Source organism: Papilio xuthus, unplaced genomic scaffold (assembly GCF_000836235.2).
Source record: "Papilio xuthus unplaced genomic scaffold, Pxut_1.1 DF827680.1, whole genome shotgun sequence".
Taxonomy (NCBI): Eukaryota; Metazoa; Arthropoda; class Insecta; order Lepidoptera; family Papilionidae; genus Papilio; species Papilio xuthus.
Window position 1 is genome coordinate 3,453,557 of NW_013530969.1, and position 16,454 is coordinate 3,470,010.

At 32.1% G+C, this 16,454-nt stretch overlaps 3 protein-coding genes across 7 annotated transcripts; 2 read left to right on the forward strand and 1 right to left on the reverse strand.

Annotated features, from left to right (window-relative positions):
* Positions 1–46: 46 nt before the first annotated feature.
* On the reverse strand, positions 47–14,393 carry Trmt6 (tRNA methyltransferase 6 non-catalytic subunit). 3 transcript variants are annotated; one of them, XM_013311199.1, is made up of 3 exons: positions 13,823–14,393; positions 450–1,524; positions 47–168 (listed from the first exon to the last, which is right to left on the reverse strand). In XM_013311199.1, the coding sequence occupies exons 1-3, from the start codon at positions 13,831–13,833 to the stop codon at positions 88–90; spliced, it is 1,167 nt and encodes a 388-aa protein (XP_013166653.1). In that variant the 5' UTR covers positions 13,834–14,393; the 3' UTR covers positions 47–87. The 3 variants fall into 3 exon arrangements, with proteins under 3 accessions (XP_013166653.1, XP_013166652.1, XP_013166651.1); XM_013311198.1 differs by lacking the exon at positions 13,823–14,393 and adding an exon at positions 1,754–1,832; XM_013311197.1 differs by lacking the exon at positions 13,823–14,393 and having other exon boundaries at positions 450–1,744.
* dare (NADPH:adrenodoxin oxidoreductase, mitochondrial) lies at positions 2,097–5,958 on the forward strand. Of its 2 annotated transcripts, XM_013311196.1 has the most exons (5): positions 2,097–2,171; positions 2,421–2,526; positions 2,977–3,133; positions 3,507–3,626; positions 4,592–5,958. In XM_013311196.1, exons 2-5 carry the CDS (start codon positions 2,450–2,452, stop codon positions 5,534–5,536), a joined length of 1,299 nt encoding a protein of 432 aa, XP_013166650.1. In that variant the 5' UTR covers positions 2,097–2,171; positions 2,421–2,449; the 3' UTR covers positions 5,537–5,958. The 2 variants fall into 2 exon arrangements, with proteins under 2 accessions (XP_013166650.1, XP_013166649.1); XM_013311195.1 differs by having other exon boundaries at positions 2,106–2,526.
* LOC106117114 (anoctamin-9-like) lies at positions 6,911–16,266 on the forward strand. 2 transcript variants are annotated; one of them, XM_013311191.1, is made up of 20 exons: positions 6,911–7,030; positions 7,766–7,933; positions 8,195–8,394; positions 8,512–8,625; positions 8,781–8,880; positions 9,145–9,231; positions 9,340–9,455; positions 9,622–9,782; positions 10,301–10,391; positions 10,680–10,776; positions 11,203–11,355; positions 11,966–12,109; positions 12,450–12,613; positions 13,422–13,537; positions 13,633–13,720; positions 14,401–14,518; positions 14,883–15,017; positions 15,333–15,354; positions 15,840–15,919; positions 16,057–16,266. In XM_013311191.1, exons 1-20 carry the CDS (start codon positions 7,019–7,021, stop codon positions 16,186–16,188), a joined length of 2,298 nt encoding a protein of 765 aa, XP_013166645.1. In that variant the 5' UTR covers positions 6,911–7,018; the 3' UTR covers positions 16,189–16,266. The 2 variants fall into 2 exon arrangements, with proteins under 2 accessions (XP_013166645.1, XP_013166647.1); XM_013311193.1 differs by lacking the exons at positions 6,911–7,030; positions 8,195–8,394 and having other exon boundaries at positions 7,846–7,933.
* The last annotated feature ends 188 nt before the right edge of the window (positions 16,267–16,454 follow it).

A 16,454-nucleotide genomic window follows, 5' to 3' on the forward strand; every position in this document is an offset into this window, starting at 1 on the left:
GATGTGGCGCGGTGCATTTGAGGAAATAAAAACATAAAAATTTTGTATAAACATAATTTTATTAGTCACTTTATATAAAATATATAATCATTTAAAAATATAACCACTTAACAAAAAGCCACCTCCATTATCCATAGTCACTTCTGGATGTGTTCGTTCTGGAAGTATCTGGAATGAATAAACATTTTGTACATAAAATAATTTGCATCTGATAGATAAATACAATAACAAATTTTAGTTATATTTATGAGCCTTTATTTTATTTAAGCACAAAATTTTACTAATATTATAAATGCAAATGTTTAGATGGATGGATGGATAAATAGATGTTTATTTGAAGGTATCACCAGTACAGCTGAACAGATCTCAATGAAATTTGTTTTTTAATTGGCATGGACGTGGATAATCACGGGGGACATCTAGTATAATAATAAATTCATTTTATATACCTGATAGTTCCTCATCCAATTGCAAGTAAGTTTCAGAGCTGCAACATTACCCTTTGATTTAAGTGTCATATACAAGTTCTGTAAAGGTTCAGCGACATTATAATATACAACAAATGGTCTTCCTGGTTTTACAAAGCTTGACAATTCATTGAAAATATTTTGTGGGTCTTCTTTACAAGCTATAACTAAAGAATCTGCTTTTTCTGATAATAATTTTGATGCTGTTATATTCAAAAAATGCCATTTAGGCTTTTTTGGTTCATATTCTTCATTATCATTGTCTGATACATTAGATTTATTGCTCTTAACATCAGTATCATCTTCAATTTTAGTTACTTTATTTTTATGACCATTTAAATTTTCTAAAGCTTTTCTTTTTAAATTATGTCCTTCAATACTTTCCTTATTCAATACATCATTAGAGTTAGTGTCACATCCTTGATAGAACTGTCTTAATGCGGAATAAACATTTACAGAAACACATCTATCTAATTGTTCTATGCTAAAGTTCATGCCCATTAATGCTAATTTCTGGGACATATTTCCAGGATGCATGTGAATTAGTTTACCAGTACTTTGTTCTCCAATTGCACTAAGTAGTGCAGCTGCCAACAAACCATTGGAACCAGAATCGTAAAGTATATGGTTACCTTCAGAATTGATATTACTTAATGTTATGATTTGCGACAATGTGTCCATTCTTATACCCTGAATCTTGCTTGGATCCAATTTATATAATATCTCAGTAATCATCCTTAAATTGGGCCTTAAAATTTGTATGTATTCAAAGTACTTTTTTTCTTTTTTCCTTAAGTACTTTTCCTGAGAAAATCCAGTCTTATTATGAAATGTTTTAGAATTTGTAATAAGAGTTTCTACTATATCAGATGCTCTACTAGAGTCACTTCTTAAATCGTTAATTTCTTCAGGTGTTAACTTTTGAGATCGACCATCATCAAAAATGTTTCTATTATCAGTTCCGGATACTTTCACATCAATTTCATTTTTTAGATCTATAGTTTCTTGGCTTAGTTCTAAATCGTATTCTCGATTCTTTTTATTTCTCGGTAACATCCTAAAAACAGAAAAATATTCACAACCATCTATTCCATTAAGGTTTACATTATCACGTCCAATGTTTACACATGAATTTGTCTTGTTAAATTTATGAAGTTTCTTATAATTCTGCTTTTTGATAACAATATAGTCTCCAATACTTATGAAATTGCGCGACATTTTAATTATTTTTTTTTTATATCAGAACAACTTTACAACCAGTTATTAACAACGATAAACTTTATAACCTATAAAATAAAATGCTGCAGTCCGACAAGAACCTTATCATTTGGCAGTTATTTGACATTGATAGAACACAGAAAGAGATTTGAGGGTTACTAAGCAAAGAGTTTATAAAATTACTAAGAATCAAACATTTCCTAATTTTGTTTAAAAAATTCTCACTTAAATTAATTAAATGTAAGCTCTTAACAACATAACTTATATAAGTAATAATATAAATGAATAAAACTACCTCCCATCATTTATGAAAGTTATATTATTCTGGAAAAAAAAATGGCAACATTTAGACTCTGCATCGTCAGATGGCATTGTTGGTTCACATATTTTCCGTAATTGTGTCAAAACAGAAGAACTGTCAAAATGTAAATGAAAGTCAAATCAAACTGATAAACAGTTATTTCAGTTTCGGAATCATCTGATTCTGTAATTTTGATTATTCTTATTCGACTCTCTTGTAAATTTTATGTATTTATTCATATACTAGATTTGATTTACCAAGTTGTAATGTAGTGGTACCGTCTGTTCATAAGAACCGATTTTGTATTACAGTCTTAACATCAATTCGATTAACGTTTCGACTGCTTCTGCGATTGCTTTTGGATAATATTGTAAAAATGATTAAACGTATTTATTCATCGGCTGCTAACATGGTTCCTCGTATTTGCATCGTAGGCTCTGGTCCAGCTGGATTTTATGCGGCGATGCATTTAAGCAAACATCTAACTAATATTAATATAGATATCTTTGAAAAGTTACCGGTTCCGTTTGGATTAGTACGGTATGTATTTATTACTTTTTGCATACATCATGTAATATAGCTTTAATTTCAATTAACAAAAAATGGTGCACTACTCACGTAGAAATAATTTACCAGATAGGAAAAAAGTTATCTAAAAAGATTACAATCAAAGCAGTCCAAGGGACCGCGATAATTTTCTCACTTAGACAATTTTCTCTCAAACCCAAGTCTCTAACTTAGAAGTCATCTGTTGGAACTGGTACATGACTTGCTTATAGAGGTTTCTCTTTTAGGCAGGTTCAACTGTATTCTGTAGTTACCCTAATAATATGCTGTGGAAATAGATTTAGTATATAAGAATAGTTTTTTTTAGGATCACAATAATAATGATTTAAGATCAAAGCTTTTTACATGCTAATTGAAACTATAGCTATTTTATAAAATATAGTATCAAGTGACTTCATAAATAAATCTTGTTTTCGGCTTCAGGTTTGGTGTTGCACCAGATCACCCGGAAGTTAAGAATGTTATAAATCAATTTACAAAAGTAGCAAACAAGCCGAATGTAAATTTTTATGGTAATATTACACTAGGCAAAGATATAAGTTTATTACAACTACGGCAACATTATGATGCTGTTCTTTTGGTAAGTTATTGTTATAATATATAAAATGTGTAACAAGTTTTTCATGACTTTTGTTTGGCCACTAATTTTCCCTAATCAACTAAAGAGTTTTTGAAATAATGCATATAATTTCATCATTTTATATAAAATAATAAGTAAAGTTTTTTACACATAAAAAAGCATATTTCTGAACTTCTTAAAAAATATCTGTTTTGGCTTATTTAAGCTAAACCATTACACTTACATAAAAATAATGTTTGGGATGCTTGTTTGTTTCCAACAATAACTTGCCATATAAAATTATTTCTCATTAGGAATATTTAATTAAGTTCCTTTTATATGCTTGGTTTTTTAACTTAATTATAAATGGAACATTTGAAATAATTTATTATAGACATATGGGGCTGAAGAAGACAAGACCTTGGGAATTGTAAATGAAGATGCACATAATATAGTAGCAGCAAGGAATTTTGTTGGCTGGTACAATGGTCACCCAAGGGACATAGATTTAAAGGTAAATAATCTATACTTACACTATACAGCGGAAAGATTTTGTATTTTTGTATGTAACAAATAAATTCAAAAACTACTGAACCGATTGTCAAAATACCTTTGCCATTAGAAAGCAACATTACAACTGAGTAACAAAGGCTATACTATATATTTTTTTAATTAATGAAATCGAGAGAAAAAGACTAGATTTTTTTAAGTGACAGATTATCTGTATAAAGTTATAAGATGATGATGCAATCCTACTTTCAATGGCTAGAGGAAGATAGGTTCTAAAAGGAGATAATTCCCCTTCTAATATGCACTCTTCCAGTCAAGTCCCATCTTTACCTATAAGAAAATGGGGAAAGGGGAAGGACTTAGGTCTTTTGTGAGTTGTGCTGTTGCACCAGTGCATACAGCCATTTTGACTTCTCCAATCGAACAAGATATATCTCTTATGGAGGTCTCTTAACAGATTCTCTTTTCATCCGATATTGAATAGTTTACATAATACTAATAGAACTGTAGGCTATAAAAATGGCTATTTAAAAAAAAGATTTTCTTTATTGATGCTCTATGTAAATTATGTATATACAAATGCAGTATCAAGGTTGATTTTGTTTGAATTTTTGTTGTCAGAGTCTTTAGAATATTTTTTGTGTAGAGAGAAACTAATGTGTTTTATATGTTAATTTTTATGTATTACATTTACATATTGATCAACGACTCATTCTAAATATTCTACTTATTCTATGACTTATATATTAAATACGAAAAAAAAACATTAAAAGTAAAAATGTCTTATCATCATTTGTTGTCAGCCAGTGTTCTAAAAATGTAGATTAAATTAGAAATGTCATTATTCATTATTTATAGTCGCACTTTGATAAGCGAGAGTCCAAAGGGCTTGCTTATAGAGGTTTCTCTCTTATGTAGTTTGGTTTTAAAAATTGTACAATATTTAAAGTGTCTTTTCTTTATTTCAAGGTAGACTTATCTGTAACAAGGGCTGCAATTCTCGGTCAAGGTAACGTTGCTTTGGATGTTGCAAGAATACTGTTAACTCCTGTAGATATTTTGCGTAAAACGGATATAACTGAACATGCTCTGTCCGCATTAGCAGAGTCTAAAATAAATGAGTTGTACTTAGTCGGTAGAAGAGGTCCATTACAGGTTGCTTTCACAATCAAAGAATTAAGAGAACAATTAAAACTCCCGAATTGTAAAACCGTTTGGAGAGAACAAGACTTTGTTGGTGTGGAAGAAGTGGTTGCAACGCTTAGTCGTCCAAGAAAAAGATTGACAGAACTTATGTTAAAATCATATAATGAATCTAGAAATTGTATGGAAAAAAAGGATAAATATTTTAAGCCTATATTTTTTCGAAGTCCTAATAAATTTTTAACAGATAGTTTAAATAATGTAAATGGTATAGAATTGATATGCAATAAACTTGTAGGTGATAATTTGGAAAATCAAAAATGTGTTGCTACTGACCAAAAAGAATTTATAGATTGTGATTTAGTGTTTAGAAGTATAGGTTATAAAAGTATTAAGGCTGATAAGGATATAGTGTTTGATTCTAATGGATTTGTAGTTAATGATAAAGGACGTGTGATTGAAAATGTACCAAAGGATTTAGCTAGGCTATATGTATCGGGGTGGTTAGGTACAGGACCAGTGGGTGTTATTTTACACACAATGAGCAACGCATTCCTTGTAGCTAAATCGATATGTGAAGATTTTAAAGATTTAAATGATCCACCTAAGGGTGGATTCGAAGAGGTAAAGAATATATTGTCAAATCATCAAATAGTAGATTGGAAAGCATGGGAAAAAATTGACAAGTACGAAATTGAGCAGGGTAAAAAGCTTGGTAAGCCACGAGAGAAAGTGTGTAGTATTAAAAAGATGTTAGAAATAGCATCATGACATATTTAATTGTGGCATCAAACACGGTTACACATGACATGTTTTTTTTTTAAATATTATATTTATACCTAAAATACGGTGTTTTCTGGAAACAAGACATAGTCCCGACTATTTGCACAAACCATTACGACAGCTTGTTCTAGTTCATAAAGTTAATTTATTGAATTAATTTATTAAAGTTCCCATATTAAATCTACACTAAGGATACCACTTAACAACTCTGCGTGCGGTAGCTAGTGAGATAATGTTTTTGTAACTCGTAATCATTAAAAAAAACTTTTTAAAATTGTCTATATGAATCTATTATATAGTATATTGTAAAAATACATGTATGTCTTTGTTACTTAATGTAGTTTTTATTATTTAACTAGCTGTCGTCCGCGTGGATATAAAAAAAAACTTAATTAGTGTAGCCCACCCATCCATCCATCCACATCACATACATCTAAACATTTATTTATAATGTTAGTAAGTTAAATAAAAAGCAGCTCTTCAAGGCATAAATTAGAAAAAAAATGATTAATAGTATCCTATGTCAGTCTCCTGGCTCTAAGTTACCTCCACACCAATTTTATGCCATATCGGTAAAGCCGTTCTTGAGTTGTATGTAAATAGTGTAACTAACACGACTTTATTTTATATATACAGATATTTTTTTAAACCTAAATGTAAGAAATTAAGTTTGTTCCTATATTTGAAAGAAAGGTTTAGTCTGTTTTGTATCTTTTTAGAGTTATTTTATCTGTTTACCTTATTACTTACTACCTATGAAGTAAATGTATTCAGTAATCAAGCACACCGACTCTTACATATTTCTATCTGTTCTGTAGTGTATTAATTCCAATACGTTATGTGTTATATTTTTTGTTAAAATAATCTATTTTATTGACTTTTTATTAATAAATTTTAATAAACTGGTTGAGGATATCAATGTCTTTTTTTTTTAAATTATAATCCTATTGCTAATAAGTTAAGCCCGTTCTTAGAATATTGTGATGTTCGTTTTTTGGCTTTGAATTACGCAGACAGTTGGGCCTAACTATAGCTTGACATTTTTAAACAATAATTAATCTGCTTAATAATAATTTTAAAAATATTTAATTAGTAATTAATTAGTAGTCTGTGTGTTTTTCCAGGCTATGTTCTACATTTATGCCAAATTTCAGCAAGATCCCTTCTGGAGACACCTTTTAACAAACATCCAACCATCCTTCCAAACATTTCCATTTATAATATTAGTAAGATAGAGATTATATTTACGGAATAGATGAGCCCAAGTGAACCTTTTTTGTACAATACAAGGGACTTTGGGTAGAGAAAAAAAACAAAGAAAATGTTATTTGAAACGTGTCAAAAATAATACAATTCTATTAATTCAAATGTTTACTGTCTATACGTTGTTGAATTATATTTATAAATGTTTTAATTTTATACATATTGTATTTTAGATTTCTTCTAAAGTGCTTAATAGTAATCGTAACAATGTCTATAAAGGTATGTTTTCTATGTCATATAAAATCTTAATAGCGTTATGTGACACGAGCGGTTGTTGGAAAAAATAAAATGGCCGCGTAATTCATAAACCACAAAATGAGATTATAATTATTATAAAGCTTTAAAAGCTCTACTTAAAGGCTTACTTTGTAGAAAAAGTTTACTAATTTATCATCCATATATCTACACATATCGTATATATGCATTTTCTCATATGTATTTAATACTTTTAAATAATATTTTTATTCAATCGATATAATAAATTTTTCTGATGCAAAAAACTTAATATCGAATCAGCTTTCACAATTCTTGTTACATTATCCTCTTTCTAGTCACTATTTTACATTGCTATCTACCTATCAATCAAAAAAATAATTTATTTTTGGTCCACATGTAGTGAGACAGGTCAAATTCATACTTGGATAGACCCCCTCAACCTACTCAAGTTAGAGGGCGACTAGATCATAGGGTTGGTTGACTTCCCACATACCTTTAAATTTCTTCCCAGATATATGCACTTTGCATCACGGTGTTTTCTATCACCGTAGGAATTTCGGATATATGTACATACGAAATTAGAAAAATATATTGGTACGATCAAACCTGGTGTATAATTCGATCCGATCCGGTCAAGCAAATTGATAAACCTCACAAATAAATAAAAAAAAAAATAATGTAGCTTTAATTTGCTAGACTTGTTTTGAAAAATAAAAGGGATATTTATTAACTTTGCAGAGGCAATATGTGCCATCTTTCACTGGATACTTCAGAGACGGCACCAAACGCATTGACCTTGTATTGGTTATTAATGATGACGGGGACGGTAAGGTCGAAATGTTGAGAGTTAATTTTTTATCCAATGTTGTAAAGACCGGTCTTGAAATTGAATTGGAACAAGGAGTGGTAAGGATTCGATACAAATTACGAATTTATTTCATTACTAGCTGTCGCCAGCGACTCTGTCCGCGGGGAATTAAGATATCCTTATAAGTAGCCTATCTACATCTATGTCAAATTTCAGCGAGATCCATTCCATCCAGAGAAATTTCAACCACATTACTACATAATAACAGGGTGGTATCGTCGTTGAGCGCTTGTTTATACGTTTGTCATTATACTTTTACAATGAGTATTCATGCTTCTTATCATTGTTTTTAATTTTAGAGGGCGAAAAATAAAAACCTACTTTTCGTAAAAATACACGCACCTCCCCACGTTATTATCCAATATGGAGAGTTTTTTAATATACGGAGGTTTTTCAAAGATAATCATGCCGATTTTATAAATCCTAGTAGATGGTATTTTGATATGTTGCCTATTGGTACAAGCAAGCGACGAGAGAGAGAGTTGGTGAAATTCGTAAGGTTGATAATTTTTTTTAAAAACTACGTATTTTTTTATTTATTTACAAATAAACTATACAGAACAAAAAGTACGTGAGTGTATAATGTATAATATTATAAAATCTGGATAAATTTCAGAAAACAAAACCAGGGACCTCTGAATTATTCGACCCTCGAGCGGAGTACTATTGTTTATAAAATTCTTCTCATGCTGCCATTTGGCCTTTACGAAAACTACGTAGGGTTAAATAGGTACGCATTAAAATGGAATTTATTTTAAAAAAAGTATCTAGCAGTAGACATGGCGCCGCTTTATCTTTTGACCCTAGTACTTAAAAATTGATACGATTTTAAAAGTAAGTAATTTCTTATTTGCGTTTTACTCGTATTATAATTGTATATTGCAGATTACTTAACCATCGTATCATACTCGATGTGTTTCCATTGCACGACGGGCCTTACTTTTTTGTTCCAAATCAAGATCCAACTAGAATCAATGGACGTCAGGTAGGTGAGGTTAAAGTAATATAAAAGAAGATGAAATAATTTTAATCAAATTTAGGTAAGTCGTAACAAAGCCTTCAGCAGCCTACATCACCATTGAGCGTGTTAATAATTTGGATATAGTCGTTAGCTCATATACGTTTTTTTTAGTCGTATAATTTCAGATGAACGTTATTAAGGCTGCGTCAACATTTGGCGCATGCGCAGCGGCTCATTAGCTGTTCATTCACCGGATTTGGACGCACCCTAAGTATTGAATAATTTCAGGTCCTCTCTCGTACGTGGTTGGACATTGGCAAACTTTTAATATGTAGACAACCTTATAGCCTTATTCACGATTATATGGGGGAAAGAGTTAGTTAATTATAATTTGTATGATATATAATACTTTAAAACTTTTAATCTTGGCAGTTTTTTTTTCAAAATTATATTTAATTTTATAACCCACTGTTTTTATTTCAGGTGGCATTTTATTTCGCTTTCTTAGATTACTACATAAAGGCATTATTTCTCGCTTCTATACTGAGCATTGTGTTCTACTCATCGGCTTATAATTCAAAAGATACCTATAATGTAAAGTAAGTAACGTTAAGTTACGTAAATGCACGCGAAAGTGCGATGACAGGACTTTCCGTTGGCTTAATTGATATATTTTGCGGTTCTCGACCTGACAAATACAGCTTTTGATCCATGATCTATTTTGACCCATGTGATATCCGTATAATATATCGGTTCCACTTTTAGATCGTTTACGTGCAAATCTGAAGAATCGGTGTGTGGTGCTTGCGCTACACATACTTGGTGTCCTACAAGGACACTAAAAGATTATTGTTATAAGGCTCGGATTGTACATGTAACTGACAGTATTCCTAACGCCTATCTTTGTTTGTTGATTGGTCTTGGAAGTAAGTTGTATTGGAGTAAGATATCATGAGATTAACATTAATCTCATCAAAATCAAAAACGCTTTACCTTACCTTAAAGTTCCATTCGCAATCCTCATTTATTTATGTATTTATTATGTAAAACATGCTATTTATTATTATCTAATAGTTATACCTCATAAATCATCGAAATTCAGAGGACCTAGCACGAATTTTGTCCATAACGTTACGAAACGAACGAAAGAGTCACCCGCGTGAACAGCTAATGCCACTGTAAATCATAATATAATTCTATACTTATATATATAAACTGAAGAGGAAAGATTTGATTGTTTGTTTGCGTTGGATAGGCTCTGAAACTACTAAACCGATTTGTAAAATTCTTTTCCTGTTGGGGAAGTTTTACTATCCCAGGGCTATAGGCTGTAGGTTATATTTTTTAATTTTCTTTAAGTTTTATTTTTAATTTCGCACGGACGTAGTCGAGGATGGTAACTTCTAGTAATATATAAGATTTTTACTTGTATGTAATTTTGCAGGCACTTTATTTGTTCCATTATGGGAACGCAGGACATGTTACCTAAATTGGCTTTGGGAAATTAATCAATCTTATGCTAAAAGAGCTGTAAGGTAAATTGTAACGTAACGTAATTGTAACATTCTTCTTTACTATAAATTATACAACTGATTAGTTATTTTTTTCGTAATCATATGCCTGTTTGAATATTTTTAACGAAACTAGATTTAACCGGTATCTTCATACGATGTTAATCATTATTACCGTCGAGGAGTAAACTAACCAGCAACTAATTCGGAACTCAGCGACTCCCAAATTTTTTGTGTTTAGTGCCGTGCTTAAAATATTGTGTCCCTGCTATAAGTGATACGATTAAAGCGAATTATGATGATACATTACAGGCCAGAATATATAATTCCTGACAACTTACCATGGAGGAGAAATTACGTTAGACAAATTTTGTTAACAATTTACAATATGATTATCTACGCGACATATGTAAGTTTTGTAAAAAACGTATGTATTTTTATAGGTTAGGTTATTAGGTCAGTCGTATATTTGTAAGAATAAGTTTCGCCCGTGTGAAGATGTGATCCGTCGCTATTATTTTTATAAAAAGCAATAATTTTTAGATCTACTCGGATCGACCGGCTCGCCCGGTGCAATACCACGACCACACAGAAGATATTCGTAAAGTAGGAAGCAATTCCACGTTAAGTTTGATGATTAGTGTATGAGGCTTAATTTTAATCCTATTTTCCTTACCATTCTTTTCTTATAAGGATAAGAAGTGCGTATAATGTTCACTTCACACCTTCACTATTATCAGTTATAACTAAAAGTGTGTAGCTGACTTTAAGAAAACTGTTAGTATGTGGCTTTATATAATTGTGATTTAAGAATTTCTCTGAACTTTATTTACAGAGTGCTGTAATAGTTGCTTTAATGCTTTTGGTGATGTATTACAAACATGCCATTTTCTATAACACAGTTGGTACAAAACCGTATAAAAACTTTTACTACGTATTAGCTGTTATAGCGGCTTTTAATGTTGTTTTTGCTGTAATCATGCAGTTTGTAAGTATATTTACTTTCTTAAATTTTATTGCGGGCAAATAAACCTATTATAATTCCATTGCACACATTAGAAAGTGATGTAATGAAGATGGCGATTGAAGCGCTCCCAGAGCTGTTTTTTTTTGTATTTGAAGTAGGATTAACAGTGGTAGAGCCCGCTTTAACATCTTCGCACGAATCGGCCCGTCTCGCCCGGTGAAATACCACGTCCACACAGAAGACAGGCGTCAAGTGGAAGAAATTCCGCGTACAGTCTGATGAGTGTGCGTCCCGGAGGCCAAAATTAGTCCTCTTTCCCTTCCCGTCATATTTCTTATAAGGAAAGGATGGGAAGTGAAAGAGGACTTTCCGGATGAGAGGATGCATGGACCCTTTCCATGCATCCTCTCATCTTTTATCTCATCAGAGTATTTTCTTTCTGTGCATCTTCTCCTCCGTCGATTGAGGGTGGGCAACGCATACGCAATTGCGTATGTCTGTGGGCAACGGTCACTTCGCTATTTCAGCGATTTCAGGTGGCCGCTCGCTCGTTTGCCACCTTTTGATATATAAAAAAAAGGAAATATCCAATTGTTAAAAGGATAATTGTTGCACATTAATAATTTTTCAGGTAAACAGAAAGTTATCACACGTGCTTACGAATGTGGAAAACCACAGAACTTATGCCGCATACGAAAGTTCCTATATATGGAAACTCATTATATTTAACGGCCTTTGCTATACATTCCTGATTCTTTTCTCTGCCTATTTCGTTGTAAGTATATATATACAGGATAGTATATGTACAGGATGTTTTTTGTGTCTTGGCAAACGTTATATTGTCAGTATATTTTAAGCCCGATAAGGTTATGTTATGCTCGAGTGGCGTTCAAATTGTGTCGATGTCGATACGAATATTTTCTCGTAAATTCTCGTGCTAGGCCCCCTGATTATAGCTAGGACTATTTGCTTATGGTCCATAGCTCTGACACAAAATACAACATCTAAACTGACCTAACCTTATAAATACTTGGATGTAACAGGAAGCAATTACTTTTTTGCGATTGTAAATACGATTATTTTAACCGATTTTTTACAGCCAATTTTTGTTACAGGTTTTTGGACACTGGTTTCAAACTTCAGGTAAAAGAACATTGTTAGATGATATTAAATACATGAACTGCGGCGCCTACGGATGCGGGGACGAACTGACTGTCATGGTTGTTGTGATTGTCTTCGTAAAAGAAATTTTGGGTAAATTGCCTTGGCAGGTGATTCCGTAAGTTGAGTGTTATCTTTTACAAATAATTATGACTATGAAGCAGTTATCGGAGCCAATGGGCATAGACAACTGCTCAAAGACAAAATACCGTACCGGCGAACAAATTCATTTAGTCCCATAAGGAAATATGTAAAACCCTCTTAGCGCTCAAGTACACAATCACTTTTTTAACGTCGCGTTACAACTCTGCGTCGAACTACGTCTTCCGTTCGCTCACTGCTACACATATGTACAACACTTTGTGTTGGCGACGCGATTTGAAAACGCTGGCCGTATGAATATATTATACTTAGAAAAGCATTTGTGCTATATGCGATAAAATGCGTCAATATCGTGTGGTATCTATATGTAAATATCAATTGCTGTTCGTTAGTCTCGTTAAAACTCGAGAATGGCTGAACGGATTTATCTTGTCTTGGTGTTGAAATATTCGTGGAGGTCTAGGGAAGGTTTAAAAGATGCTAAAAATTCGAATAGTTGCCGGGGATACCCTAAAAACAGCCCTTTTCTCTTTCTGGAAGAACACATAGTCTATTAATTATGTTTTTTTTACTTCCACACGGATAGAGTCGCAGGTGACGAGCTAGTTATAAAATAAAAATAAACGACTTACACATAGGCAATTTATCCGGTGTTGACACCGAACAGATGAGTGGGACTGGTATTATTTCGCGGTCGCGGTCCGACTCACTGAGTTATATTTAGTTTATAAAAAAACGATTTGCTATAAAATTGTCCCTCAAAAATACCTTATTAAGTAACCTTATTTTATTTTTTGATACCAGAAAACTATTTTCTATTACAGGATACAAACTGACTACAAAGTAGCCAAAAACGGCTCTAGAGTTCCTGTTTGGGAAAGGGAATATGAATTGTGTAAAATCAATGAAACCTTCTTAGACAAGCTGTACTTAAACTTAAGTAAGTATTAAATTGCAATGTAATTGTTTTATGGAATTATTAATTACCAAGTTTTAGTTATCCGACAGTTATAAATGTATAATTTTGTTATTTAGTGTTACAGATAATTTTGGGATTATTCTTCTTACAAGCGTTTCCCTTGAGTCCGGTGCTATTATTGTTCTCGAATTTATGGGACATTTGGTATGATTTTTATTTTACCAGATAGAAAATATTTTAAACTGTTTTATTTTCATTCTCTATTTATTTTGGTCATGTTTAGTAGTTGAAAGTAAATCCACTTACCGTATATACATTGATGTGAAAATTGGTACACATTCTGATGACAATGCAATAATATTAATCAAAATATGATGATTATTGAACAAGTATATTTCTTATGTTCATTTAATGTTGTAGTTATAGCACACACCATTTAATAGGTCACGTTTGACATATTACAGTCTGGCATAGTGAGGCGACCTGCTTCAAAACATCGACTAAAATGAATGAATCGATTCGTACATCAAATAAATAATGTGAATCGAATTCAGTTGTTTTTAAATGTCTATGTTTTTGTTCGATTTTTTTGTAACATTCTTAATATTTAAAAAGAAAAAGAGTTCACTGACAATATTGTAACGATGTTCGATTGTCACGATTACATTAAATATGCATCCAAAGTTTGAAAAGGGGTAAGCATTTGTGTAGTTCTAACTTCAAAAACTTATTTAACATTTTATTCCCGCCTTTAAAAGGTTACGTTGTTAGATTTTGATGAAGTGTTGAATGTCACCTATTGAAAATACCTGTTAGAGTAGTTAATGTATTGTAATATTATTTTGGAGATAGGAATAAAGGTTCGATCTATGGTATTATGACAGTTACCGCGCTCACCATATGGTGAAGGGCTGTCGGAGGCCGTTGGTGCGCAATAGCACGGGAATTGGCGCCTGGCAGCAAATCATCATTGCAGTTGGATACGCTGTGCCGCTCTTTAACGTAATATATATTTTCAATACAATGTACCTCTGGTTATTGTACAGTGTTATATACTTTATAAGATATAACTTAGGTTATCTCGCACATGTCAACTCTACAGATTCCATCGCCGTCTGTAAGCAAGCTCGCCCCCACTTCACCCTCTCTTTGGCCCTTCGTCGTCCCCTCGCTGATTAAGCGCGATAAAGATCATTTGATTTTATATTATTTTTTTTATTATCTCATATATTTTTTGTTGTATTTAAAAAAAAATACCGTGTATATCTATGTAGGTATCACAACAGTTTTTAATCTTTAGCAAAATAATATAATAATATAAGTAGTTAGATTTTATTAATGATTCTTTGTAATTTTTTTCTGGCAGATTTTTTGCGTGGCATTTAGCTCTCAATTGGTTGAGAGAAAAATGTTTGATATCATCAAATCAAAGAATTTCTCCCTTCAATTTAAGTATTATAAAAGTGCTTACCCAACTTATTTCACATTTGTCACGTCAAAGGTCAGTAACAAATCCTCTCACCGCCAATTCTATTTTCCCTTACTTTATTAGAAGACCGCTCTAAGACAGCGTTTAGTTAGTTGTTTCAACCCTTTGATTATTATAAAAGAGTTAGTCACTCTTAAATATGCATCACAAAAAAAGCTTTCAGTAAAATTACTTTGCTATTTACTTATTAAGCCTCATTTCGAAAGCCTAAATATAATCATATTTCAATAATTATGGTTTCTGGTAATGTCTTGAAACACTGTTCATGTTTTATATGATTATGCCCATAGTGTTGTTTTTTATATAAAATATTTTGTTTGTTTTCAGCCTGGTGCCTGTAAGTTCCCAAGTGAGTTTGATTAAATAATTTATGAAATGTTACTTATTTTGCACATAAAGGAACGCGTCCATTGGGCCCCGCTGAACGCACCGCATGTATGTACGGCCCACAACGCATCAAAACAAAAACCGTATAATTCGTGCGTACGGTGCGTTCGACGCGGGCTTTTATGAACACATGGCCTTAAAATAATAACGTATCAGACAACAGATGATGCTGAGTGTCGATCACAAATTGGTGCTCATGGTTTATTCTAAAAAGTCTGACGATTCTGCCAATAGGCATAGTTGTTCACGCAACAGTAGATAGTCAACTTTAATAAGAGATCAAAGTAGTTTTAGTTTTAAAATAGGTGTAATTGTAACACCAATTTCCTGCTTTTTTAACAATTTTCTTCTTAATTCTTTATGTTGCGGTGTGTGTCTTCCTTCGATAGTTTTGATACAAATGAGGGCAAAATTCTCTATATCTCATCATTACATTTTTTGTTTCAGTAATGTACGATAGTGACATTGGGGTAAATCGCTATTGGCAGCCCAAGAGGTACAAATGGTGGGGAATATTAGTTGCCATGGTAAGAATATTTTATAGTACCAGCTGTATTCCGCGACATTTAAAAAAATAGTAGTAGTAGGTGTTCTTTCAGACTACGTTCTTCATCTATGCCAAATTTAAATTTTCAAATTGCTATGTGTATTTTTTTCTTCCCAGAATGCGGCCATTATCTTTGCTTTACTTGTACGATGGTTGATAACTCGTTGTCCGAAAGACATTAAAGAAACAGTGAGAACCGAAAAGTACATAACGTATAGATATTATCTGGCTAAAGGTGTTACGAAATAGAACATATTTAATCCGTTGTTTTTTTAATTTATAAAAAAACCTGTTAACTTTTATTTGAAATATATTAATTTTATACAATTTTATTGTTTTAATTCAATCAAGTTACTAAGGTTAATGATTTTGGGACTGTATGGACAGACTGATGGCGTAGAGCCATACTCGCAACGCAATCATCGAACTGGCATCTGATTAAGGCTGAAATTTATAAACGTTGCTCTGACTTTGCTTAGACTTACCTGACGCTTAACTTACACCAATCTTATCTC

Coding starts and splice junctions, on each gene's coding strand:
- Trmt6 (XM_013311197.1), bottom strand. CDS start 1,685: ATGTCGCGCAATTTCATAAGTATTGGAGACTATATTGTTATCAAAAAG. Junction 169..449: donor ATTGGATGAGGAACTATCAG/GTATATAAAATG, acceptor TATTCATTCCAG/ATACTTCCAGAACGAACACA.
- dare (XM_013311195.1), top strand. CDS start 2,363: ATGATTAAACGTATTTATTCATCGGCTGCTAACATGGTTCCTCGTATT. Junction 2,527..2,976: donor GTTCCGTTTGGATTAGTACG/GTATGTATTTAT, acceptor TTTCGGCTTCAG/GTTTGGTGTTGCACCAGATC. Junction 3,134..3,506: donor ATTATGATGCTGTTCTTTTG/GTAAGTTATTGT, acceptor AATTTATTATAG/ACATATGGGGCTGAAGAAGA.
- LOC106117114 (XM_013311191.1), top strand. Junction 9,456..9,621: donor AAAGATACCTATAATGTAAA/GTAAGTAACGTT, acceptor TTCCACTTTTAG/ATCGTTTACGTGCAAATCTG. Junction 11,356..11,965: donor TTGCTGTAATCATGCAGTTT/GTAAGTATATTT, acceptor ATAATTTTTCAG/GTAAACAGAAAGTTATCACA.